At 41.7% G+C, this 13,855-nt stretch overlaps 1 protein-coding gene across 2 annotated transcripts in view; it reads right to left on the bottom strand.

Moving 5' to 3' along the window:
- TSPAN14 (tetraspanin 14) overlaps positions 1-13,855 on the bottom strand; it is a 65,209-nt gene that overhangs the window by 4,593 nt on the left and 46,761 nt on the right. For both annotated transcript variants that reach the window (XM_026854670.1, XM_026854669.1), the window contains exons 4-8: positions 12,415-12,561; positions 11,387-11,557; positions 2,990-3,115; positions 1,362-1,406; positions 728-847 (exon numbers count right to left, since the gene is read on the bottom strand). In XM_026854670.1, coding sequence (XP_026710471.1) covers positions 728-847; positions 1,362-1,406; positions 2,990-3,115; positions 11,387-11,557; positions 12,415-12,561 — 609 coding nt within the window. The remainder of the gene's footprint in view (positions 1-727; positions 848-1,361; positions 1,407-2,989; positions 3,116-11,386; positions 11,558-12,414; positions 12,562-13,855) is intronic.

The following is a 13,855-nucleotide window of genomic DNA, read 5'->3' as shown; positions in this document are numbered from 1 at the left end:
AATTTAGGTAAGTGTAAACAACTGCCACAATGAAAGGAGAATCCACCTTGAAAGAAGTAATTTAATACACTGTACTGAGAATTTTCGTTCTTGATGTACCAAGCACTGATAAGGTACTGACGAAAGTCACTGCAACTCCTTCATCAGTTTCTGCTAATATCACCTTTGCAACCTGTTCACTAATCTCCCTCTCTTCCATTCTCAGCTTTTTTTGAGCAGTATGCTACACATCACTTACAATCAGCTGAGTGGTAATCTTTACATGAAGGACAGAGCTCTATTTTAGTCATTTCACATTTGTGATAGAAAGCTGTAGTTCAGATCTGCTGAAGTACATGAACAGAAGATCTCCCCTCCCTCACAGAATATTGAAAATTAAGAAATAGTATTGTACAACATTGTTTTTTATAATAATCGTATATTAGCATATTGCTATAGTAATATGTAACAACATACATCAGAATCATCACATACTGTATTATAATTGTATTTTTATGACAACTTTAATTTGCTTTGAGCAACATAATTTCAACAGAATTAAGAGTGAAAATATCTGCTATCAACTAGGTCCCCCATCCCTTTTTTTTTTTTCCTTATTATTCTCACACCTAAAAAACTCAGTGTTGAAATACTTACTCTACCTCTCTCCGTAACTACTTCACCTTCAGCAGGTCTCTATCTGCAAAGTTGAAACTCTTTTCAAAGTAGCATAACAAGAACAACTAACCTGGAGCAGTGAGATAGCTATGAAGACACCTGCAACAATGTAGACATTTCGAGGTAACCAAGCTTCAAGAGCAAGAATACATCCTTTGACAAAAATCTGATCATCCCATTCATTCTTGCTCTGAATGTGGGAAGGAGAAATAAGAATATTACTTTTCTGCTCAAGTTCATTATGAGATCAGTCAAGCACATAATATAGCTAAACTAATGATTTGTCAGTTATGCAGTAACACTTTTACCCAGATTCCAGAAATAAATATATACCCAGATTATATCAGGGAATGTCAGACACTGATGGTATCTTCCTGCAAATTCTGTTATTAGAATACTTTAGAATTCTCAGATAATAGAATTCAGATTTAGACTATTACAATAATTAAAATGCACATTTGAAATGCAAGTCCTACCCCTTTTTGAAATACATCCTTCCCTTTGTTCCATCACTTGTTTTCTTCACTCTCCCACAGTACAAGTTTATTTTAAATAAATAAAAAATCTCTACCATTATCTACTTATAGTATGATGTAGTTGATTAGTTCCCAGAATTTTAAGCTGACATATCAGCCATTCCACCGTTTTTAATTTTGCCTATACAAGCACATAACATGACAGAGAGCAAGATCCCAGAATCTTACCTTCTTTCTGACATCATAGCCACACTGGGTATTCACAACTTTTTGCTGCAAAGCAAAAAAGATGTAAAGTAGGTCAACTGAGTTGTTCTCATTTCTGTTCACATAAGTTTTTCTGTCGTTTAGATTCACAGACAAATCAGGACTGCTAGAATCAACCATTTTAAGTAGCATTTTTAGTAAAATTGAGCAAAACACTGTCATTACTTCCTTATATTCTGCTAAAGCAGAGATGTATATTAGCAGGAAAACATCCTCCACCAGAAATCCCAGCTTATTCTATCACTTGGCTTTCAACTAACAAAGACTTTTTAACATGAAGTGTAGCAACTGTACTGCCAGAATATAGGTAAGACATCTACATTTCCAAGAGCAGTGTCATGTTGGCTACTCCAAGTAACACCTAAACACTAAGGTAACAGTAAAGGTAACAGGCCTATTTATTTACACTTGAGTGGAGAAATATGCCTTACAATTCCATCATTTCAGTTAAAACAAGTAATAGCTACAAGCTACTTTAGCCCCTGCAGTTGACAGTTCAAAGTCTCACATATAACCCAGATTCAAGATACACCTAGTCTTGAAGACTAAACACTCCAGTTGCAGATACCAAGTAGGAAGATCATAAACACCTTCCAGATTATAACTCCACACAACCCAGTGACAGTATTTATCTCCAAAGATGCAAAGACATAATGAGTTATATTGAAATACTAATCTCATATTAATTGAAGTCTCATATTAAAAACATTTAAACATACCTATGCCTCCTTAGATACACCACCAGCAACAGAAAAAGTTGCAGTGGAATAGTAATGCTCCAAATTAAAATAGAAAATAATTACTGGATAATCTGAACATGGAATATTGCCCTGACAAAGTCATCCTTTGGTTGATTTCCAAGATAATTAAAAGCATTAGTATAACCTATCAAAGGCTACCTTTTCCACACAAGGATTGCTGGACTGACTTTGAGCTGCACCTACTCTGACTGTAAAGCATTATATGTTACTTCCTACCTCTGCATTTTAGCTTCTACTGAATGAAGTGGAAGTCCACTGCATGTAGTCAGATTCCTAAAGTTTAGTAAACAGATCTAATCAATAAGCACCTAAATCTTGCCAAATACAGAGAATTGACTCAAATGATTTAAACTGAGTTTGTGCACATGCACTTTACTAGTTGCTGATAAACAATCAGCAATTGAGTTAGCTCCTACTTATGTGGCAGAGGGGTGGTAACATTAACTGGGGTGAAGACACTGCCTAAGGAGTGTCTAAACAGTGCTCTCAGATCCTTACAAGCTAGGTAATAGACAAGGAATTAAAGGAAACAACATATGAGAATTAAAAAAAAAAATAAAAATCAGCCACCAGTACTTGCAGACTCAAGACATACAAAAATAGCTAGAATTCCTGGTGACAATACATTTTCAGCTGTATAAAAGTTGTTGTCAGACTTGGACTCTAAAAAGGATGGAACAGAAACATGAAGAGTTTGTCTGTGCAGGAGCAATTTTTGATCATTTTGAAGACCTTTTAAGCCCTAGTCATCACACCTTATTCAGGAAATGCTTCCTCTTATAACTCTCCAACAACATCAGAGCAATAAAAAGTCAGGAAACAACTTACAGCAGGATCAGGTATACAACAGGAAAAGGGAACACCACACTTCTCACGACTTTTGCTTTCACTGCTGCAATTAAAGTATATGTTAAAGTCCCAGTCATCTGGACCTTGGGCACCACAGCAATGGTTCTGAAACAGATAAACAACCATTTAGCATTTGGGGGCATTTTAGAGACAATTTATCCACTGAATGAACTCTCTGGAATGATATTTGCTCATTATCTTCACTTTCTCTAAGGTTGTGCAGTATCAGTGGCAACTTCAGAGTAAAAAATGAGTAATCAATGGTGTGGCTCTATGAAATGAAAGCAACACATTTGGCATACTGCTCCTGGAAACAGGTGTCAGCATGACAAGTAGAATCATAAAAATTATCACTTTAGATGTAATTTCTAGGCGCAATCCGCATACATCCATAAGTGGTGCAATAAAATAGTTTATACAATTGATTTGTACCCCATTACTTCCAAGTCAGCCAAAACCAGAAAAACTATGAAAAATGTTTCTTTACACTTCTGACTCCATCCTTAAATCTTCATGAATAAATGTTTTCTTCTCCTTGTTTACTGTGAAAAGTGGATCCAAATTTTTGTGAGTATATTTCCTTTCTTTTAAATGAGAAGTCTTTTATATCCAAATGAATTAACTGGTAAAGTCTCACTAGCTCAAAGGTCAGTCAACCCTAGAAGTATTTCACGTAAGTTTCCTGACCTAAACAGTGTAATGCAATTACCATAACTGCAGGTTGGGGAAATCCAAACATTGAAAGGAATGTTCATTTCCTGGAACTAATGAAAGCTAGTTTCGTTTTAAGTTATGTTTTGCTGTTAACTGGCCTTGATTTTAAGGGTGCAAATCTCTAGAATTTGAGTAGTGGAAATGTTACACCATCAAACAATTTTTCCTGGTACCTCATGAAGTTCTACCCTCCTGGGATTAACTCTAGGATGTCACCTCTGCCCACTGCCTGTGTTCACAAAACTTGTATTAACTATCTGCAAGACCTTCAAAACTTGTGTACCAGTTTAAGCCCTGCCGGGACCAGAGACCACGTTGCCATTGCCCCTCCCACACCCTCAGATGGTCAGGCTGAAAGTGAGGTACAAACCCTGGGTTAAAATAAGAAGAAATTTAATACAACAGTGTGACAAATAACAATCTGAACAACAACAGTAGCAATGATAACAACAATAAACAGAAATAACAGTAAACAAGACAAAAGATATACAGAGAAATACTGCAATGGACACAGCCAGCCTGCTGTGTGCTCCCCGCGACCAAAGCCACAAATGAAAAAGTTCCCGTGCTCCTGCCCCGGACCTGATATCAGCATGGTATGAATAACCTGGCTGGAGATCCCTTCTCCCTCTCTGCTGGAGAAAACTTAACCCTATCCTAGCTGAACCAGGACAACTTGGAAGTCAGTAAATGGATTCAGAAGTTACAATTTGTGACAGACATGGATGGGAACAGAGAGCAGAATTGTTTCCATAGTTTCACAGGAAATATAACTAGAACTGAATAGAATGGTCAGAACAGACCAACTGTTAACTCACTAGCACATATACTGTGAAGAAAGCAAAACGGGTTCATTTTTATCTTTTTAATTCCACCTCAGCCACAGCTCTATGCCCTTCTAAGAAGCCATACAACCACTAAACATGTTAATCTACTTTAGCAAGGTACAGACTACAAGAGGTCACTCATCAGCTTGGAAGTAGTATAATTAGCCAGAGTAAGCAGGTGCCTACAAAAAGCACTCTGGATCCCAAGGCACAACACTGAGAACAGAGCAAGTCAGCCTAAGGAACATGGCTCCTTAGAAGATGGGCTTCAGTGTGGCATTTGAACACATTGCTGCATCTTGTTCAACCTTTGCAGCACTACATGCTAATCTGCACTGCATACTTCCCCTCCTTCCTTAGTAAGTTCAGGTATGCATCAACAACAGGCCAATTGAGAGATTTTTGGTTTTTTTCTTTTTCAGGTTTATGAGCTTGTTAATCTGGGTACTGAACTCCTTTTAGGAATCTCAGCCTTTTACTTTCATTTAAAAATATTTCACTGGAGTTCAACTGTAAATCAGCTTAGCGTATCAGCCTGGATGACTGCACTGAAACTAGGTGAACAGAAAGAGCAACAACAGTTGACAACACTGAGACAATTACAGGTGTTGGTCATGGCCAGGAAGAGTCCTACCTTATAAACAAGCGCCCTTACCACCAAAAGCCAAAGCAAAACAGCACTGAAATCCATCCAGGCAGTTTAGTAGGAGGATGCTTCCATATCAATGCACACAGTAATGAATGTACAGGACAGGTAAGATGCTGGTAACATACAGGTCACCAAACTACCACCCCCCCTAAAACATACTTTGCTATTGAACTGATCTGTGAGTACAGGTATCCAAACATCATCTTCTAGAAGATGGAAGAAAGACAAAACCAACCTTCTTTAATAAGGGGAAAAATATATATATATATAAAGGAGACAACCCTTTTACCTCTTTGTGAAGCACTCACATACATACTCTGTTTCCCTCCGTATTTTTTTAACCACTGAGTTGGTTTAAACCCTGCCAGGACTGGAGACGACGTTGCAGTTGTCCCTCCCCCACCCTCAGACCATCAGGCTGGAAGTGAGGAACAAACCCCAGGTTAAAATAAGAAGAAATTTAATACAATAGGGTGAAAATAACAATCTGAACTACAACAGTAGCAATGATAAAAACAACAAAACAGCAATAACAGTAACAAGACAAAAGATATACAGAGAAATACCGCAATGGTTACAGACAGCCCCAAGCTCCCCGTGACCAAAGCCACAGAGAAAATAAATTCCTGTGCTGCCACCCCCGGACCTGACGTCAGCATGTGATGAATAACCGGCCTGGAGATCCCTTACCCCTCTCTGCTGGGGAAAAATTAACCCTATCCTAGCTGAAGCAGGACATAATCCACCCCTTTATTCTATACCAACTACATCATGTCAAGATGACACTAAGCAGTTAACAGTAACAAAAAATTTACAAAGGCACAGCATAATTCACGGTGTGTTCTCACCCAGAATCAAGGCCCCTGTGGTATGCATCGGACCTCTCCATTGTCCTGTATCACCGACCAGGTACACCCAGGTCCTTGGGCAAAAGCAATCCTGTGGATGGGTTTGGCGTTACCTTTGCCTGGTGCAGGACTAAACCAGACCATTTTTCCTAAGATATTCCTCATGCGCACCACAGGGACTTTATCCCCATCTACAGCACAGGGAGGTTTTGACTAAGCCAGGACAGCTCCACTGGCAGATCCTTTTCTGTTGACTACTGAGGTGGCTTTGCTAGATGCATGTCCCAGTCTTTGAAGGTACCACCTCTCAGTGCTTTCAACGTGGTTTTTAACCATCCATTGTAGCGCTCGATCTTCCCAGAGGTTGGTGCATGATAGGGGATATGGTAGACCCACACAATGTCGTATTCTTCTGCCCAGGCATTTATGAGGTTGTTTTGGAAGTGGGTCGCATTGCCTGACTCAGGTCTCTCTGGGGTGCCATGTTGCCACAGGACTTGGGTTTCAAGGCCCAGGATGGAATTCAAGGCGGTGGTGTGGAGCACTACGCGAGTTTTGCTCTCTGGCCAGTTCGTAATCACCTCTAATATCCCTGGGGTTCCCTATTTGAGCTCGTTGTGTTATCAGCATAACCCATTAACTCCAGGGGGCATCTGTTGCATGATGTGCTGAGGAGGCTTTTCCTTTAAACATCCACCCCAGCACCGGCAGTTAGGGTGCCAAGAGGAGCTGTGTTTCACTGCTGACCACTTCTGAGGCAGCCCGAACTCCTTCATACGATGCCAGTATCTCCTTCTCAGGTGGTGTATAATTAGCTTCAGAGCCTTTGTATCCCCAGCTCCAAAAACCTAAAGGTCAGGCTCGGGCTTCCCCAGGTGCTCCCTGCCAGAGGCTCCAGATAGGGCCATTCTCCCCGGCTGCCGTGAAGAGCATGTTCAAACCTCCTGCCCTTCCCGGACTTGCCCAAGGGCTACTGCTTGGGCAATCTCCCGCTTAATTTGCTCAAAGGATTGTTGCTGTTAAGGGTCCCATTCAAAATCATTATTCTTATGGGTTACATGGTAGAGAGGGCTCACAATCAGGCTGTAGTTCGGGATGTGCATCCTCCAGAAGCCCACAGCGCCCAGGAAAGACTGAGGCTCCTCTTTAGAGGTTGGTGGGGCCATGGCTGTTATTTCCATTGTTTATCACCTCTATTGGGATGTGGTTATGCCCATCTTGCCATTTTATTCCTAGGAATTGAATTTCCCTTGCAGGCCCCTTAACTTCATTTTGCTTAATGGCAAAGCCGGCCTTTAGGAGAATTAAAATTATCTTCTTCCCTTTCTTAAAGACTTCCTCCGCTGTGTCCCCCCATACAATGATGTCATCAATATACTGCAGGCGTTCTGGAGCCCCACCTTTCTCCAGTGCAGTATGGACCAGTCCATGGCAAATGGTGGAGCTGTGGTTCCACCCCTGAGGTAATCGATTCCAGGTGTACTGGATGCCTCTCCAAGTGAACGCAAACTGTGGACTGCACTCTGGCGCTATCGGAATGGAGAAGAACACGTTAGCAATGTCAATTGTGGCATACCACTTGGCTGCCTTTGACTCCACTTCATACTGGAGCTCGAGCATGTCCGGCACAGCAGCAGTCATTGCTGGCATAACTTCATTCAGGCCACAGTATTCCACAGTTAGCCTCCATTCACCATTAGGCTTTCTCACTGGCCATATAGAGCTATTGAAGGGTGAGAGAGTTTTGCTGATCACGTTCTGGCTTTCTAGTTGATGGATCAGCTGATGCATGGGGACCAGGGAATCTCGGTTGGTGCGGTACTGCCGCCGGTGCACCGTCCTGGTAGCAATCGGCACTCGCTGCTCCTCAACCTTACGCCACCCCACCACTGAGGGACCCTCTGAGATGCCCAGTAACGTGGACAACTGTTCAACATCCTCCACAGCAGCTACACCAAAAGCCCATCGGTACCCTTTTGGGTCTTTGAAGTACCCTCTCCTGACATAGTCTATGCCCAGGATGAACAGGGCATCTGGGCCAGTCACAATGCGGTGCTTATGCCAGTCCTTCCCAGTCAGGCTCACTTCAGCTTCCAATAGGGTCAGCTGTTAGGATCACCCTGTCACTCTGGAGATGCAGATGGATTCAACCCCACTGTAGTTCGATGGCATCAGGGTGCACTGTGCACCACTGTCGACCAAAGCCTTATACTCTTGTGGGTCTGACGTGCCAGGCCATCGGATCCACACTGTCCGGTAAATCCAATTATCCCTTTCCTCCACCTGGCTGGAGGCAGGGCCCCTCTAATCCTGCCTAGCATCACTCACTTCTTGTAAGAATGATTTACTGGTCCCCTCAAGACGATCAGACATAACATTCACCATTCTATTCTGTCTGGGGGATTTCTGACTGGACACTGGAGCTGCACTTTTCTTGGAAGACTCCCCTTTTGTGATGTTCTTCCCTTTCAGCTGTTCTACTCGTGCAGCTAGGGCAGCAGTGGGCTGTCCATCCCACCTCCTCATGTTTTCTCCATGGTTGTGGAGAAAAAACACAGGGTGCCTCGTGGTGTGTGCCTTCTGCTGCCTTTCTCTCGGGTGGGGAAACTTTTACTTCTAATGGCTGAGACATCGGCCCGTGCAGGTGGAATGTAGGACATGTCCTCTTCCATTTTCTGGACCCTCTGAGACAGTTCCTCCACAGCTGAGACCCATGAATGTGGAGATGAAGGGAGATTTCCCTCATATTGCAGGAACTTGCCAACCACTCCATCCACTATTAGAGTGTGGGTGTCTGTCCACCAGAACACTATTGCCAATGTTTTCGAGTGTGCTTCTGGTGTGCTCTTCAGGAACTTTCGCACATCGGGTGTGTGCAAGGGGCCTGATCTGGGTCCATGGGTGACTGTTCTTTATTCAGATCACTACAGATCATCACAAACACAGCCAGTTCCCTGAGGTTCTGGATGCCTTTCTCAATGCTGGTCCATTTGCTTAGTTGACATAGGATATCATCCTTGTAGAGGTGGCTGTCCCTTACACTGAGCATGAGTCGCTTCCAAAGGCTGTGGGTTTGAGTCTGTTTCCCTATTGCCCTGTCAATGTCAGCCTCCTTGGCCAAAGACGCCAGCTGCTTGGCCTCTCTCCCCTCCATTTCAAAAGCACTGGCTCCATTGTCCCAGCATCGGAGCAGCCAGGTGCAAATCTGCTCACCTTCCAGGCGGCCAAAATTTCTCCGCGTATCTTGCAACTCAGTTGGGGATAGAGATCAGACAATCACCTCTGGCCCTTCCTCCTGTTCCCGTGATGGGCCTGGCTCATCCCCATCCCCCACTTTGCGAGCTGACTTCCTGGTATATTTGGTTTTCTGTATCGGGGCGACTGATACCGGCACTGGCTGACTCTCTGGATTAATTGCTGTGCTTCTGGAGACGATTGATGCTGGTTCTGCCTGTTCCCCAGGCCCAGATACTGTACCAGTAAATTCGTTCTCAGATCCTGCAACCCTTTCTCCCCCTTGACGGCAGTGGGTGGTTTTAAAAAGGACAAGGTAGTCACGGGCAAGTCCCCAACACTTTGTAAGGCGTTGTCTCTCCTGGGTTTTGGCAGATTGGTAACACACCCTTTATAAGCACTCCATCAACTTATCAGGGCTCTGCATTTGTTTGGGTGTGAAATTCCAAAGCATTGGAGGTGCCCACCGACTCAGGCCTTTGCCCATCTTTTCCTACACCCCTTGCCACTCTCTAATATCTGATCTCGGGGCAGGTTTCCGGGCACTGCTATTTTTAGACAAGTGCCGCATGGCCAAAACCGAAATCAGGCAGACATTCAGAAAGCATTGTGCCACAATCACACTAGCCTGAAGGCTCCAAGGATAATTGAAACTCTCAAAAACCGAGAGGATCTCTTCCCCTGGCTCACCCATAGAGGGGGTGACACCCCTAACAAAAGCCCAGGCAGCAAACAGATACCATCCCGCCCCCACAAACAACAATAGAAACACATTATAAGCAGTCAGTAGCCAGTAAAGCACAATAAGACCCTTTACACATTTTCCACCGATAACAAACACAAGCACTGGGATTATATATTGGATATAAGGATTAATTCAGCCCCATCACGCAAGCAAGTGGGCCAGCATTGCAAACATTTTCTTATCAGACAAATACAAACAGAAAAATTACACCTAACAGATTGCTCTAACACACTCTGGTCAGGGTCTGTCCCTTTTTGATTCTTATTTCAGCCCTCTTTTGCCCCACCTTGGTGCACCAAAAAGGCTGAGTTGGTTTAAGCCCTGCCGGGACCAGAGACCACGTTGCCTTTGTCCCTCCCCCACCCTCAGCCCATCAGGCTGTAAGTGAAACCCCGAGTTAAAATAAGAAGAAATTTAATATAATAGGGAGATAAATAACAATCTGAACAACAACAGTAGCAATGATAACAACATTAAACAGCAATAATATAAAACAATACAAAAGATACACTGAAAAATACCGCAATGGTTACAGACAGCCCCGTGTTCCCCGTGACCAAAGCTACAAAGGAAAAAGTTCCTACCCTTCGGCCCCCAGACCTGACATCAGCATGGGATGAATAACCCACCTGGAGGTCTCTTCCCCCTCTCTGATGGGGAAAACTTAACCCTATCCTAGCTGAACCAGGACAACCACATACAAACAAACACACATCAGAAGAGTGACCCTCACTGGTTGTTTCCTGGGCATGACTACAAAAGGAGCTGATTGAATGAAAGCCAGCAGGCTCTTACCAGCACAGGCCTTGTCATCTCCTGGTGTACATTACAGTCTTCTAATAACTGAAGATTTTAGGACCACATGAGCATAAAATTGTTTCAACCCTCCTTGACAACTACCTGACTAGAGACTAGCCTTTCCCCATTGACAAAAATTCTCTTTTTCTTCAAGATGGTGTGCAGCTCAGAAGTTTAAAAGGCCCTGTGCAAGACTGCGGTGCCTCCTTAAAATAAGAGCGTACACTACCGGTTTCGTTGCACAATTTTTTGTCTGGATAAAATGTCCTTTTTTTGCTCCCTTCTCACTTAACTGTTGCAACGCTGATCAGAACAGGGAAGCAAGTCGAGAAGGTCAAAAGCAGATGGATGCTTAGCAGAGCTTCCACATTTGCAGTCAGAACAGCACTGTATCTCAGAATATCTTGCCTCCACAATGCTTTCAGTGCAGAAAGCAAAACTGCTTATCTGCTATACAGCACTATTAGCTACAGAATATGATAAATGTATAACAAAAAAGGAAAACTTCCAAATCTGCATATTCTCCTAGAACACATTAAAAGTGACCAAATATGAACTTACAATTTTCTGTAGCGAATCAATGAGGTTCTGGAGGTCAATATCATCTCGGTAAGATTTAATGTTATTCTCAAAGAATTCCTTGACCCTGTCCCTCACCCAATCCTGGAACAGGAAAGCCAAAACTGCCACTGCCAGCTCCAGCAGGAATATAAACATAATTGCTCCACAGAACTGAAAAAAAAAAAAAAAAGCAGCACCCCAAATTAGAAAATACCCATTCATTTTGAATGCATCCCTAGTCCTAATGTCCACCAGAAACAGACACAGAGAATTAGGTTAAAATTCTCACTCAGTACAGATACCATGAGAACACAGCATGTTAAATGAGAATACAATGTAAAGAAACCCCCAAAGAGGGAGAGTTACGTTTTTCTTTTGGTCACCTGAATTCAACAGTAAAACAAGCACCATACCACAGTCACTATGCACAGCAGTGAAAATATTAATAAATGAGAATCCACAAAACACAGGGCTAAAGTAGTCTTGATGTTACTTCTTGGATTGTTTCCAGTTTTGTAATTTTTTGTCCATCTTAACTGTTTTCAGATCTAAAGCAAAGAAGCAGCCTCAGTAATAAAACACCATTTAAGAGATTTCACATCAGTCACTGACGTTTCCAAGTTTTTGCCCACCAAACATTTAGAATTTTTAATTTAAGGGATTTTATTCTCCCTAAGCCACTCTACCATCTCCTCTCAGTAATTCTTAACTGTCTAAATATGTTCTAGAACATCATATTTTGTGATATTACAGAGTGTTAGATTCTGGTATACATATTATAGTATCACTGTTTAGCAGAATCAACGAAGAAGCAGCATTTTTCACAAAAGGGAAAATATACATAGGTTTGAACCTATACTGCTTTTAATACCATTATTCAAAGGCTCCTTGGGGGACTAAATTTACCCTATACATTGTAACAAACCAAATTCTATAAATTAACTAATCTGTGTTTCCTACTTGTTCTTCACCCATCATTGGCAGCTTTCACATGTGTAATAATCCACTCATATAACAATGTTACTTACAAACTTCAGAAGGCAGATGTTTTCTCTCAGCGCTCCTACACAACCAGCAAATCCCAAAGTAAACATCACTATTCCCACCACTAGGACAAGCACTACTGGGTCCAGACCATGAAGACCAGTCACCTTCGTCAGATCAGACAACACACCCTGAAAGAGGAAATACGGGGTAACAGAAAAAGGTAACAACTGTAAGTGTGTTTTTCGTTTAACATTCCTCTTCTGGATGTCCATGATTTCCACGTGACTCCAAATGAATTAGTTGCAAACCCTTGACCCACACAGGAGTCTTGTGAAACGGTTATGGACAATACCTATTTTCTTCACCCTGTCTGAGGAAGTATTAATGCAAAGTTGTAGCTATTAATTTGTTTTAGTAAGTAAATACAGTACAGTGAACTTGTCAGATTACATTCTCCTAGGTCTATTCCATAAGATGGTGCCAGAAGCTCAATACTATTACTGAATATTCATTTAGTTTCAAGGAGGATTTACTGCTTTATATTGACCTGAAGTGCATCAATTTAGAAGGGCAGTCCAATTGCGAAGTCTTTAAAAAAATTAATAAATGTATTTTTCCAATCCTAATGTTTAGGCGGCAGAGAGAGACCTTCTAACTACAAAGCAGGTTATAGGTGACAGTTTAAAGGAGGAGAACAAAGTGTTCTGGTTTTCAAGGGAAGTAGATTTTTCCTCTCAACAGTTTAGTCATACCCCTTCTAATGTTTAATAGTCTTAGGAATGTTCCTTCAAAATCTTGCAAAAAATTCAAAAGTATACTGTAAATATTCCCCTTTCACCCCAGATAAAATTCTTGCATGAAGATATCTATTCCCTATAAGATACTTTCAATTTGCATTATTTAGCAGCAATATTTTCTTTTTTGTTAACTATCCAGAGACATTGCTTATCTTGACAATAATCTTACCTATTTAAGCCTGTCTGCCTAGATCTTAGCAGAGAGTTCCTAAGTCTTTGTAAATATAACGCTAACACAGTGAAGCCCTTATTTCTAGATTATATTTTGAAGGAATTAAGTCTATATACCAGCTACCAATAATATTCCACCAGATACATATAACATAAGCTTCTCATGTAATGTGCAGAAACAAGATACAACATGCAGAAGACAGAAGGAACAAACAGCTGAAACTCAAAGTTAACAAGAACATTTGTAGGGATATTCAGGCAGCCTTGCAATAGTCTGCATGTTCATCATACACCCATGAGCAACACACAGAACATTTTAATATGGAAATACTTCCCTTTTAAAACAGAAATAACAAAAATCAACAAAGTACAATATCCCATAATCTCATGTTTATAAAGAAAAAAACAAAAGATAGTATTTTCTCAAAGTAGCTTAAGAGAAAAATATCAGAGAAACTCAAAGGAATTCATATAAGCAGTCTAATTCTGTCAAGGGAACGTAAGTTCTCATCTT

Source organism: Athene cunicularia, assembly GCF_003259725.1.
Source record: "Athene cunicularia isolate RWA chromosome 9 unlocalized genomic scaffold, athCun1 chr9_part1, whole genome shotgun sequence".
Taxonomy (NCBI): Eukaryota; Metazoa; Chordata; class Aves; order Strigiformes; family Strigidae; genus Athene; species Athene cunicularia.
The sequence above is the reverse complement of the archived record's forward strand: the minus strand, read 5'-3'. Positions and strand labels throughout refer to the sequence as shown.